We start from the raw sequence: 12,644 nt of genomic DNA on the forward strand, positions 1-12,644 counted from the left end.
TTCCTATGACAAAGTTGGTTGACCATATTTATCCAGGTCAACTTCTGTACTCTGTGCTATTGATCTATGTATCTACTCCCTTTGAAGCCATGAGCCTATGTAAATATTTCCTCCTTAGAATTCTGACGCTGTAACTTAGTAGAACCATTCCCTAGCATGCACAAGGTCCTAAGTTCAATCCTTAGCGCCATTTTAAAGAATAAAACATCAACATTGAAAGCCTTATTGTGTCTTTTAAATATATTTCTTGGATCTTAAATCTTCTTTCAATGATAGCTATAGTGTTGAAGAATGCATAATTGTTTTTTTTTTCTCAAAGGGTTATTGTGTGTATAAAACGATATGGGTTTTAGGGGAAAGTGCTAGCCATTTATGTCTATAATAAAATTCTCCATCAGTTTTTCACAAAATGATTTTAAAATGATTTCAAGATCTAATTTCAGTTGGATGATAATTTTTATGAAAGAGGCAATAAGAAACAAAATCAATGTGTTATAATTTAAGTGATGAATCACTATATACATTTATGGTTCAGTGACTATAGTTCTTGAAAAAAATGAAAAGCTGAAAGGAAAGTTGAGAGAGCAAGATACATATACTTACATGGTTATCAACAAGAGATTATATAAGAGTCCAAATAGTAGAGAGTATGTGTCAAAAATAGTGTCTGATAGAAAACACAAACTTCCCATGAGAGAATTTGTGAGTATAAGAAAAGAAATTAACCCTGAAGGAAGGTACTCCAAAAACTTTGTTTTCTAATAATTCAACTTTCAGTTCAATCCATGTCTCCTGAGTCAGATATGCAGGTAAGAAGGTGCTGGTGTTTAGGCCTTGAACTTGAGCTATTATTGGCTTCTGTGCACATAAAGCGATGGTGATACTTATATGAGATGGGTTCCATAGTTCAAACCAACTGTGTTCTGAGATGGAATTATAGCTGAGATCATTGTGAAGGAGGAAGAGCTATAGTAACCCTCTCTTCCCATCCCAGTTTAGATTGTTCAGAAAGAAGGAAAGGGGGTAGGAAAGAGAAGGAGCGTGAAGCTGTGCTCCAGTGGATGTTATTGACTGGATTATGCAGTATTGATTGTTCAAAAGCAGATTTTGCTGACCGTTGTAAATAGAGCTTATAACGTGCCAGAAATCCAGATCTACTTTGCTTCTAGTAGGTGAATAGAATTTCAATTAATTAACAACAATGGATTTTATGTTCCTTTCACTAATGAGAACTATCATTCGTATTGCTACTCAGTCCTTTGGGGAAAATGAAATAAAATGAGTTATAGTAGACCCCCTTCTATCCCTGAGAGATTCTGATGGTCATTTTTTTTTCTCTCTCTCATGGCTGTCACGTTAGGACAATTATTTGGTGCTAATTTTTTGGCCCTTTATTATTACAGTTAACATTTCAGCTGTTTTCCTTCCACTCCCATTCAAAGCTGAGGTCTCACTCCGGCTCTCTTTACTCTAGCCTATAGCTTCTCTACTTCTTTTTACTCTGAAAGATTTTTATTTATTTATTTTTTTAACACCTCATAGCTGGGAATCGATATGCAAGCTAGAGAATTTGTGCATGAAATACCTGCAGTACATGTTAGGCTCTTGGGTTTCCATATGCTGAGCTTTAAATCCACTTTCTGCTTCTACACTGGAAAATTTTGAAGCTGATACCTGTTGAAGACAGAGCGTTGGGGACAGTTAAGTCACATTAGGCCTTCAATGGCCCAAGTTATCTGTTAGAAAGACACACAGGAACAGACATTGAGTAATAAGTAATTGGAATTCAGTAGAAGATGTATTGATGATGAATAAGCACAGGGAAGAAATTAGGAGATAAAAGATTTCTAGGCGATGATGGATAGGAATTAGTTAATTATCACTACAATTGTGTAAGCATCTTGCATTTAAATACTATACATCGGAAAGTTAAATCCTATTCACCTCTTCATGGTTATTTATCACAGGGATTATGACCGAGAACAATTTGCTGATAATCAAATCCCACTATTGGTAATAGGGACTAAACTGGACCAGATTCATGAAACCAAGCGCCATGAAGTTTTAATTAGGACTGCTTTCTTGGCTGAGGACTTCAATGCTGAAGAGATTAATTTGGTATGTGTTTTCACTAATGTGTGTCTGGGTTATGTTCTAGTCATAGAAGCTTTACACTCAAAGCAGAAGCTCACCAAACACAAAGGAGGTCCGAGTCTAGACTATGACACGAGGGTCTCTTTCCCTTTGAACTTGCACATTAATTGCTGGAATCTGCAGACTATGGTCGTTGAAGAGTACAAATCTTTCCTGAGAAAGTTTCAAAACCTATCAAATTCAAAAGAATCATATCAATTAAGGTGACACTGTATGTTGATTATTTTTGCTTTTGAAAAAGCCTCTTAATCCCAGCAGTTGGGAGGCAGAGGCAGGAAGATCTCTGAGTTTGAGGCCAGCTTGGTCTACAGGGCGAGTTCCAGGACAGCCAGGGTTATACAGTGAAACCCTGTCTTGAAAAACCAAAAAGGGGGGAAAAAGAGAACATGCCTCTCAGCAGCTTACATCACGGAAGGGCACACAAACAGATGTACAAGAAAATTACAAACTATAAACTAGGAGTGCATCATAAAGAGTTATTTATATACAGTTCTGCATATCCAACCTGGCTGTAATAGCTAGTTTAATAAGAACAGGGGGCTGGCGAGGCTAGGAAACAGAGCTCGTATAAACCAGTTCACATTACCCAGAAAATGACCTGATCTGCAGGTTCAGTGATGGTCATACTTCATCATCATTCATAGGCAGGGTAGCAGTCATCCCAGGTGTGTAGTGTTGACTATCGAGAGTACCGACGGCCAGCACTCTTAAAGCAGTTATTCACCTAATACTGTTTTAAGGCTTTACAGATATCATGCCACACATACCGTCTCCATATCAACCTTTACCTTAAGACCCTCTGACCTCCATTTTAAAAATGAAGATAAGAATAACATGTAATCAAGCCAAATAAGGCACTCTGACTGTTGAGCTTGGGTTCTATAGTTAAGCCTAGTTCTCACCTGATTATCCTTCAACTAAGATTTAAAATGTTGGCTCCAAAAGAACTCTGAAATCAGCTATACCAACAGTTACCCAAAGCTCGCTGCATATCATTACTAGCAGTGCCTGTGGATGTCTTCATACCCTTCAGGTTAGAACTTTGTGTCCATGGTGCTGGCAGGAGCAGTACCCTGCTAATGGTTTGTCTGTGTATTGTGGTGCTGGGCCGCATACAAGAGAAACATAGACTTTCCTGCTGACTTACAGCCTCTGCCAGTGCTGTCACTTGATAGATTGCCTAGTGAGTCAGCATCTATAAATACTGCCTCTACTCCATGTCTGACTCAGCTTCTGCCTGCCATCCATTGTTTTTCTATTTTATTGTGCAGTGGAATGTGTCCGCTTTTCTGTAGCTGCCACTGTGGAACTCTCAATGTAAACATCCTAGGTAGTCAATGCTGGACCATAGTATTCCAGAGAGTCCCTACTGTATAAATTATAGAAATATGTTATCTTGTAGAATTAGTGCTGATGTTACTTTATTTGCACGTTATTTTCAAAGGGAAATTTACCATTAAATGCACACAATTTGTTCCAATAGTAACTTTACTGTGCTTCTGAATATGTCTTTGTCTAGTGCCTACTGGTTTCTGTGACAGCCAGCTAGACACTTATTATCTCTCCTTAGCCTACAAAGGCTAGACCACCTTCAGTTGTTGGCAAAACAAAAAGATAAGCAGTAGGACTTCAACACTTATAATCTCCCAAGAATTTAAGTATAACATGCCTTTAGTTTGTGTATCCTTCAAGAACACAACGGAAACAATATAGAATTGGGCAATGAGGATACAAGGAGTTAATGTACAAGAGGGCAGCTGAATATGGGAATTAAAAATAGAAATCAACAAGTAACTGTAAAACCTCAGACTGGGACTAATGTGACAACATTAGTACTAGCTCACTGTTTCTTGTATGAATTTACTTAAACCTATGGAGAAGTATGAATCTAACATACACCTATGGGAAGTGAAGTCAGAATTGCCTTCTGTGGATACAAATGCGAGTTATTTGAATAAAGATGGGTGCTAGGGTTGTTGTGTGTGGTAATTTTTCTCATGTGTGTCTATTTAGTATATAGTTATTTTCCACTTCAGACAAGCTATTTAGAGCTATTAATTTTCAGACTTTCCCTCAGCCATGATCAATGACTGATGGCTCTTTCAACTCCAAAATGTTTACCCAAAAATGCATGGAGTTTCAGATTTCCTGCTAAACCTGAATTGTGGAGCCCAATAGTCAATTTTTTTGGGGGGGGTTGGAAGGGGGTTGAGACAGGATTTCTCTGTGTAGCTTTGGAACCTGTGCTGGCACTCACTCTGTGGACCAGGCTGGCCTTGAACACACAGAGATCTGCCTGCCTCCCAAAGGCATGTGCCACCACCTGCCAACTCCAATAGTCAATTTTTATGGAGAAGTTGGGAACTTGTTTGTTTGCTGTTTGATTTAGGGTTTGTTTTTTTGTTGTTGTTTGTTTGTTTTGTTTTGTTTTTTTGTTGTTGTTTTTTTGTTTTGTTTTGTTTTTAGTAATTTTAACTCGCATTTAGAGTTATCATTTAATGTTTTAATGTTCTGATGATGTAATCAATACCCATTTTGCAAAAACATCTAGTATAGGTCTAAGGTTGATTTCTTGTTTGTCCCAACTGGTACAGAATTGTATTCAAAAATGTATTGCAAATACAGCAGTGTGCACAGTGATACACTAAGGTATTTAATTTACATGTGGGATTGTGTATATTATATTAAATGGTTTATACTTGAAAGTTCAACAGGGGTGGGGGGTAGACAGGAAGTAGGGAGAGGGAACAGGAAGAAAGGAGGGAGGGGAAATTGGTTGGCATGTAAAACAAATGAAAATTTTTAATTTAAAAAGAAAAAAGAAAACTGATACGTTTAGAATATTTATTATTTCCAAAAAAAAAAAGTCAATCTGCTATCATTTACTTACAGTAATGAAGAGAAATAATATTCCCGTGTCTGCTGTGTGACAGGCATGCAATATCTCATTGAATCTCACAAAACTGAGCAGATTCGTCCCCATTTCACAAATAAGTAAGCCCAACTTTAGAGCAATAGTGACTTAAGCAGGTTACACACTCTGGAAGTGTTAGCACATTCATTTCCAGAAATTACTGGCTTCTTCCTCCATTCCTGATTTCCTTAGTATTTTATGATCTTTGAAAACTGTTACAATTATAGTCAGCCAGCTTCCCCCTTTCCCTCCTGCCCACTCCCTTTTTCTTTGTGTATGTTGCAGGAGTGGGCAGAGAACTATTATAGTTTCTGGCCATTGTCTAAAATGTGATCCTTGAAATGCTGTGTATGAACAAAACAAGAAATTGCTTCTGAATGTATTAGAAGGAAACATGTGGGCCTGGCTGTTACAAAACAGCATTATTAAATATAGCAAGAGTAATTTCAGAACTTTCTCAAGGGCACAGAGGGCTCACAGATTTTTAGAAGACACTTACCTTCACAAAAGAGCCTGAATGGTCTCTGTACAGTTTGGTGTTGGTGGCATTTGAGGTAAACATCAAAGCCTACTCCATCTCTTAAGAGAGCCCGCACTGGTGACAAGCAAAGGTGGTATAATACCGGCATTTGCAAACTGTTATAATGACTTAGTGTCCCGCCATGTTTTCCTATTTAAAGACTCTTACTGAATAATAATAATAATAATAAAATCTCTTGCTTATTATTATCAGGTCCTGTATGTCTTTGTGATATATATGAAGAAATGGAGAAATCTTGGCATCCATTTGTTCTTTGGCCCACTAAATCTCATTTTCATGTTTCCAACTATTATGCAGCCTGCACAGTACTTAATTAGTTGAACACTTAGTTCCTGGCCTTAAATATGTCCTGTTTGTAATGATTCTATTTCTGGTTTTCAGAGTAAACATATGGAGGTCACCTCATCAGTCCCTTTGTTTTGCTAGTAATTCTGCTCCCTTCAGGGGTTATTGATGATGAGTGTGTTGATTCAGTGCCCTCCAGTATGGCTCACATGGCAAAGACTAAAGGGCTTAACCTTGTTTGGTGCTTTCCTGTTCTTTGCGCATCATAATCTGAATATTGCCTTCCAGTTTATGAGGGTTGTGATGCTGTAGTATTAGAACGGTACAATGGGAATAGTTACACCGGAGCTTCACTGCCTGGCTTTTCTGTATGCCCCTTTGTTTTCCAGGATTGCACAAACCCACGGTCCTCAGCTGCAGGCTCCTCCAATGCTGTCAAGCTCAGTAGATTTTTTGATAAGGTAATGGCTTCAATTAAGTTATTTTTAAACTTAACATATGATAGCTTAAACTCTTTGTAAAATGCTGTGTCCTTTTGTTCCTTTGCCCAAGACTTCACAGCCTGAATACCTGTTTTGATCTCTCTTATCTGTTGGAATAATTGCTCAAGGCCTGCTGACGTCCTCATTCCATCACTGACGTTCTCTAAGCAAAGAGTAAAGGCTACTGGATTCAGTTAGGGTTCTTAAAAAGATACCAGAGTCCTCCTTAAAACAATTTATAGTTACCCTTTTTTTCAGCTCTTTGTGCAATTATTCACTACTCCATATCCCAGAAAGCACTGAACAGAGATTAAAGCCCTTTATTCTCCGAGCTATTAATATTTCCCATGTAAATGTTACTATTATTTTGTGAAGTTAAGCTGTCTCCTTGAATCTCTCTTGTTTCCCTATGAGAAGTGTCCCATTCCTAGTGTAGCACCGCCTCTCAATGAGCTAGAGTGAGAACGTGGTGTGGCTCAGCACCCTGGTAAGTTTGAGCAGTGTTCCTCTCCTCTCAGGGTTATGCAACTGCCTTGCATAGTGCTGATTTTGCATAACAAAGTAATACAGGACTTTTTTTTTTCTGCTTTCATTACTGAAAAGGATTAATTTCTGTATTAGATCTATTTTAAGTATGGTCTCTTAAGAAAAACACCTCAGTGCTGGAGAATATTCTCAGTGGTTAAGAGCGGTTGCTACTCCTGCAGAGGACCCAGATTCAGGTCCCAGAACCCACCTTGGGCTCATCGTAACCACCTGTAACTCCAGCACCAACAGATCCAATACCCACTTCAGGCCTCTGTATTGTACATACAGTTGAGCAGGTACACATGCACACAACACATATGCATATAAATAAAAATAAAATAAGAAAGACATTCCCCTTCTTACAGACCTTCCATGCGGATCATTTTTCTTTTAACTATTTGTTTCTAATATTTCTAATGTTTTAAATGTTTCTAATATTTCTAATATTTTCAATACATTACCATGAGGCTCAATCCCCTAAGTGTTCAGTAGGGAAGTTTTATCTCACTCACAACTTATTAACTGGCGTGTGGCAAAAGGGACAGATGTACACAGACACTGATTCTCACCATTCTCAGGTAGCCAACCCTTCAAGCTGGGGACTAGGAAATTGGCAGCTTCTGTTCACTCCCCTGGGCCGCACAGATAATAGCATGTTGGGGTGAAGTGGAGCAAGGACTAATATTTTTCTCCATCTTGTTTTCAAACCTAAAATGTTGCAGCATTTGCCTAATCTAGATCCAAGTCTGCATCTAATACAAAGTCCTATCCCTAAGAATAACATTCTGTCCATCTGGATTTGGTCTCATACTTTTAGATGTTTTGTTTGGTTTGATTTGATTTGGTTTATTGAGATAGGGCTGTCCTGGAACTTGATCTGTAGACCAGGCTGGCCTCGAACTCAGAGATCTGCCTGCCTCTGCCTTCTTAGTGCTGGGATTAAAGTTGTGTGATGCCACTGCCCAGCTTGTTTTAAGTGTTTTTTTTTTAATATTAAAAACTATAAGTCTCATCCTAGAGAAATAATGGATTTTACACTGTCATGAACTTAACTCTCAGCAATACTTTATTTCAGACAGAGAATCAGTCAGTCAGTCAGTCAGTACTTTGGTTGGATTTAAGAGAGGACCTTGTAAGTTGGGGGTGAAGAATTCTCAGCAAAAGAGAAAGTTGCCTTTATTGTCTAGGTCTCATAGAGTCTATCAGTAAGGAGATTGTCTGGTTTGCACAACATGTTCTAGATATGAAACCCAAACCTGGCAATAGTTTGCCCTTTTTCTGTGGATTAGACCTTCCAGAATGCCAAGGCTTCTTCTATTAGAGGGGTCTAAGTCCTCTGTATTCTCTCAGCTGGTAGTAATTCTACATTCTACAATAGAATAAGATTTTCCTATCCTGCTGAGAACTGGAAAAGACTCAGTACTTTGGGGGCTTGAGGGCTTGGTATTTCAATGTATTACTAACCAGAAACAAGCTTTTCTGCCTCAAAGGCCAATGGATGCGTCTTTGCCTTGGGTCTGTTGTGGCTTAAATACTAAGCCAGACATAGTCTCCAAGAGAGAAAGAGCCTGAATAGTTTGTTTTCACGTATTATGAGAAAGCTGTCCCAGGCCTGAAAGGACAGGCTGTGCTCTCAGTCAGCATCCTCAGCATCATCTCTCCAGATGTGAATGCCTTAGTCTGCCTGCACCTAATCTATAATCACATCCTCTCCTCCAGGACAGATGGAATTAGTATCTTATATAATAGTCTCCATCACCTGAAAGCATGCTTCTCACACCCACTGCATTAGAACGTGTTTTGTGAGCTTTTAGCAGCTGAAATGTTTTATGAAGATATATCCACTGCTTCAGCCTGTTCTCCCTGCCGACAAATGCAGTGAGCTTGGAGACTACTGAATAAGGGTGCCAGTGAAGCCCATACGGGAAGCCCATAGACTGCTTGATGGCATTGTACCATCGTCTGTATGCAGGATGCACAGAATCCCTCACACACATCCCTCTTGAAGATAGCTGCACTGCTTGGTGATTTGCATTGTCTTATGGATCCTTTGGAGCTGACTGCTAGGAAACGCAGCCCAGTTGCTGCCATATTCTAGGAACCTGTTGAAACATCATTCTGCCCTTATGTATTTTGATGTGCTATTTATTTGTGAGTTTTGTTTTCTTTTGAGGCAGGGTCTTACTACATAACCAAGACTTGTCTGAAACTCACTAAGTTGCACAGACTAGTCTTGAACTCCTGATCCTCCTGCCTCTGCTCCCTGAGTGTTGGGACTGATTACAGAGTTTCACAGTTATAGGGTGTGCCACTGTATTCTGCTCATTGGTTGTTTGATATACCATTCCTTCCTTTTGGAATGAAGGCATTAGTGGAAATAATCTCACAGTTTCAATCCTTTAGCACCAGATTTTAAAGGTAGGTGTGTGTGTATGTGTCTCAGTGTGTTTGTCTGTGTGTTTTGTATGTTTGTATGTGTGTGTCTGTGTGTGTGTTTGTGTGTGTGTCTGTGTGTGTGTGAGTGTGTTTGTCTGTGTGTCTGTATATGTTCGTGTTTGTGTGTGTGTCTGTGTGTGTGTGAGTGTGTTTGTCTGTGTGTCTGTATATGTTCGTGTTTGTGTGTGTCTGTGTGTGTCTATTCTGTGTGTGTGTCTTATATGTGTGTCTGTGTGTGTTTGTGTGTATGTGTGTGTGTGTGTGTGTGTGTGTGTCTGTGTCTGTGTTTGAGTGAATGCCACATGTGTGTAAGTGCCTGCAGAAGCCGGCAGATGCTGTGTGATTCCCTGGGACTGGTTGCAGATGTTGGGAGCTGCCTAGTATGGGTTGTAGAAACTGAATTCCAGTCCTCTCAAAAAGCAACAAGTGCTCAGCTTCGGAGCCATTCCTCTAACCCCAGCACCAGATTTTTAGCTCATTATTAAATGTCTATAGCTGTTGAAAGGGGTTTTAATTTGGTAGTATTTTCTATAGTTAAATTAATGAACGTTATAATTAGTCACCTTTTTCAGGTAAATATGCTAATCCCTAAATAAAGTCTTTGCTTGTCTCTCACAGGTCATAGAGAAGAGGTACTTTTGTAGAGAAGGTAATCAGGTTGGTATCTATCTTTTCTGATAAAGTGGATTCTTAAATTTCGAAAGAGATGGTTTCCAATTTTTTTTTAACTTATGAGAAGCTCTTTGTAGGCACAGACACTTACTGTCAGTCGTTTTGAATACAAAAGGAAAAAACCCAGACAAAGGTGAAGTAAGAATCTGCAATACAAGAAGAATCCATGGACTAGGTGATAATGTAACACAAGGAAAGAAGATAATCAGCTTTGGTCTTCCAAGGTTTTTGTCTAGAGTCTTCCACAGTACAGACAATTTGTATAAAAGTCAGTTGGTGATTTGGGAGATTTGTCCTTTGTGACTCCAGATGGCACTGCCCCCAATTTGTTGGCAAATTTTTTCCATATTTATAGAGTTTCTTTTTATTATTTATCATTTTACAGCTCTCTGAGTGAAATCTTAGAGAGCTGGTTTTATAATGAGCAACAGGCTGGCCTACAGGAACCTGAAACAGGAAACAGTTCAGTTTTAACATATGCGTCTTTCTGCCTAGACTGTAACAGGACTCTTTCTTGCCTACAGATTCCAGGCTTTCCGGATCGGAAGAGGTTTGGAGGAGGGACCTTAAAGAATTTCCATTATGACTGAGTTGCACTCACCCTGTGGAGGAGTGATTGAGCAGTGGCAGCTTTCACAGCTTTCCTCTTGCTGTGGCAGGCTATTGACTTCTCAGGCTTTGATACAAACATCTCAAAATGCTACCTCACCCTCTCCTGGAAGACTGAAAGAAAGCAATGATGCAGAAGATCCTACTTTGCCCCTGTTCTCTGTGTTGCTTCCCTTCCTGTCTCCGTTGATAGCTTCTGTAAAAGCCTCATGAAGATATGAGATATTGCCAAAACAGTGCAGTAAACGAGGTGACAAGGACTGCAGAGAAAACTGACTCTTGCTTGAATCCAGGGGCCTTTATAGGTCTGTGATTTTCCCACACTCAATGCTGAAGACTTAATTAAGTACTTCAGAAATGTATCTGTGCTGTTTTACCTTCTTGAGGGGAAAGGTCGTGTTAACCAGCCCCGAATTATCCACCCCAAACCATCTCTGTCTTTTTTTAAGAAGCCAAGTGGTGTTATTTCATTTTCTCCAGCCTCATTACACACAGGGATGCCTAAGAATAGCAAGCCTGTCTCCTCTCCCCTGGAAAAGGCTTGGTGTCTGGCAGAGACGAACGAATAGCTGGAGTTAAATAGGAATACAAATTAATAATACATGGAGGATAGAGCAGAAAAGAAGGCTTCTGTGAGGCATCCACAGCTCCTCCACGCTAGGCTGCAGCTTTCCCAGGCTCTTTCTGCTTTCTCTTTAGAAATTGGGTGGACTCTGAGAGCAGCACAAGGGCGATAAGAGAGTTATTGCCTCTTAGGTGGTTTTTTCTTGTTGCTTGGTTTTGTTTTTTAAAGGAAATTGAACTCCTGAAATGACCCTTAATTTGATGAAGTAAACGAAGAATGTTATCCTTGAGTTCACAATGTATTTATGGGAAAGTCAAATAGCAAGGCATTCTCATAAGTTATGAACCAGTGTTCAGCATTTCATAATCACTCCACAGCTTTTTGATGGTGGTATGTATATGTTTGCATAATTAATCATCATTTTTTAGCCCATGTTTTTTGCCAGTTTAATTCTGTCACACCAGCTCTTCCTTGATTTATAAAATTGGTTGCAAAAAAAAAAGACTATAATTGGCTACTGTGTTCAACACCTTATTATCCATTCTTCTGTGCTGCAGCTCTCTGCTCTCTAGTTTTACTCAAAAAATTAAAGAGAGGAATATAAATACACAGTTGTAGTTCTTTTAAAACCAGGTAAGAACTACCAAGTTCATTTTCTGTTCATTTTCATTAAATTTCAAAAGATTCTGGAAGGCAGGGTGTGCTGGGAAGGTCTTGAGAAGCTCAGGACTGTTCCTGGGGACTGGAAGAACGCTTCTCCTGAGCCGGGCTGTTCTGTCTTTTCCTCCTCCCTGGAAAGACCAGGCCAGTGTTGGAGTCTTTGCTGGTTTGATTTTCTCTGATATAACTGGTGTTATGCAAATTATGATCTGTGTGTGGACTTTTGGCACAAATGACTGTCTGTAAAGTTGGGAAAGTAGAAGCCAAATGCTACACAAAGTCCTATCTAACCTATCTAAAACTCTTTGATTTCTCTTTTAAAATTAAATCAGGAGCATGGAATGCAACTTGGTGGTAGAGCATTTACCTAGCATGTGCAAGGCATTAGGTTTGTTTCCAATATCAAAAATTTTAATAAAATGTAACTAAGTTAAAATCCATTCCTTTTTGTCTCCTTTCTTTTTAATTAAGAAACTCACCCAAATTTCTCTCATTTCTTTCTTATTAAGAAATAAAAGAGTCAGGCAATGATGCACATCTTTGATCCCAGCACTCCAGAGCCAGAGGCAGGCAGATCTCCAAGTTCTAGGCCAGCCTGGTCTACAGAGCAAGTTCCAGGACACAAAGAAACCTTATCTCAAAAAACATAAAAGAGAGAGATGGAGAGAAGCAGGGAGGGGTTAAGAAAGAAAAGAGGGGGCTGAGCAAAGGGTAAGTGGTTGAAAGCACTTGTGCTCTTGCAAAGAACCTGGATTTGTTACCAGCACCCACAAGGGCAGTTTACATCCATCAATAACT

The 12,644-nt window shown here is 39.3% G+C and overlaps 1 protein-coding gene across 1 annotated transcript in view; it reads left to right on the top strand.

Moving 5' to 3' along the window:
- Positions 1-11,226, top strand: part of Rabl3 (RAB, member of RAS oncogene family like 3) — a 31,137-nt gene extending 19,911 nt beyond the window's left edge. Inside the window, exons 5-8 of the mRNA XM_051191453.1 lie at positions 1,968-2,118; positions 6,284-6,355; positions 9,959-9,997; positions 10,537-11,226. Of these exons, the coding sequence (XP_051047410.1) occupies positions 1,968-2,118; positions 6,284-6,355; positions 9,959-9,997; positions 10,537-10,602 (328 nt within the window). The 3' untranslated portion in view covers positions 10,603-11,226. The remainder of the gene's footprint in view (positions 1-1,967; positions 2,119-6,283; positions 6,356-9,958; positions 9,998-10,536) is intronic.
- The last annotated feature ends 1,418 nt before the right edge of the window (positions 11,227-12,644 follow it).

Source organism: Phodopus roborovskii, unplaced genomic scaffold (genome assembly GCF_943737965.1).
Source record: "Phodopus roborovskii unplaced genomic scaffold, PHOROB, whole genome shotgun sequence".
Taxonomy (NCBI): domain Eukaryota; kingdom Metazoa; phylum Chordata; class Mammalia; order Rodentia; family Cricetidae; genus Phodopus; species Phodopus roborovskii.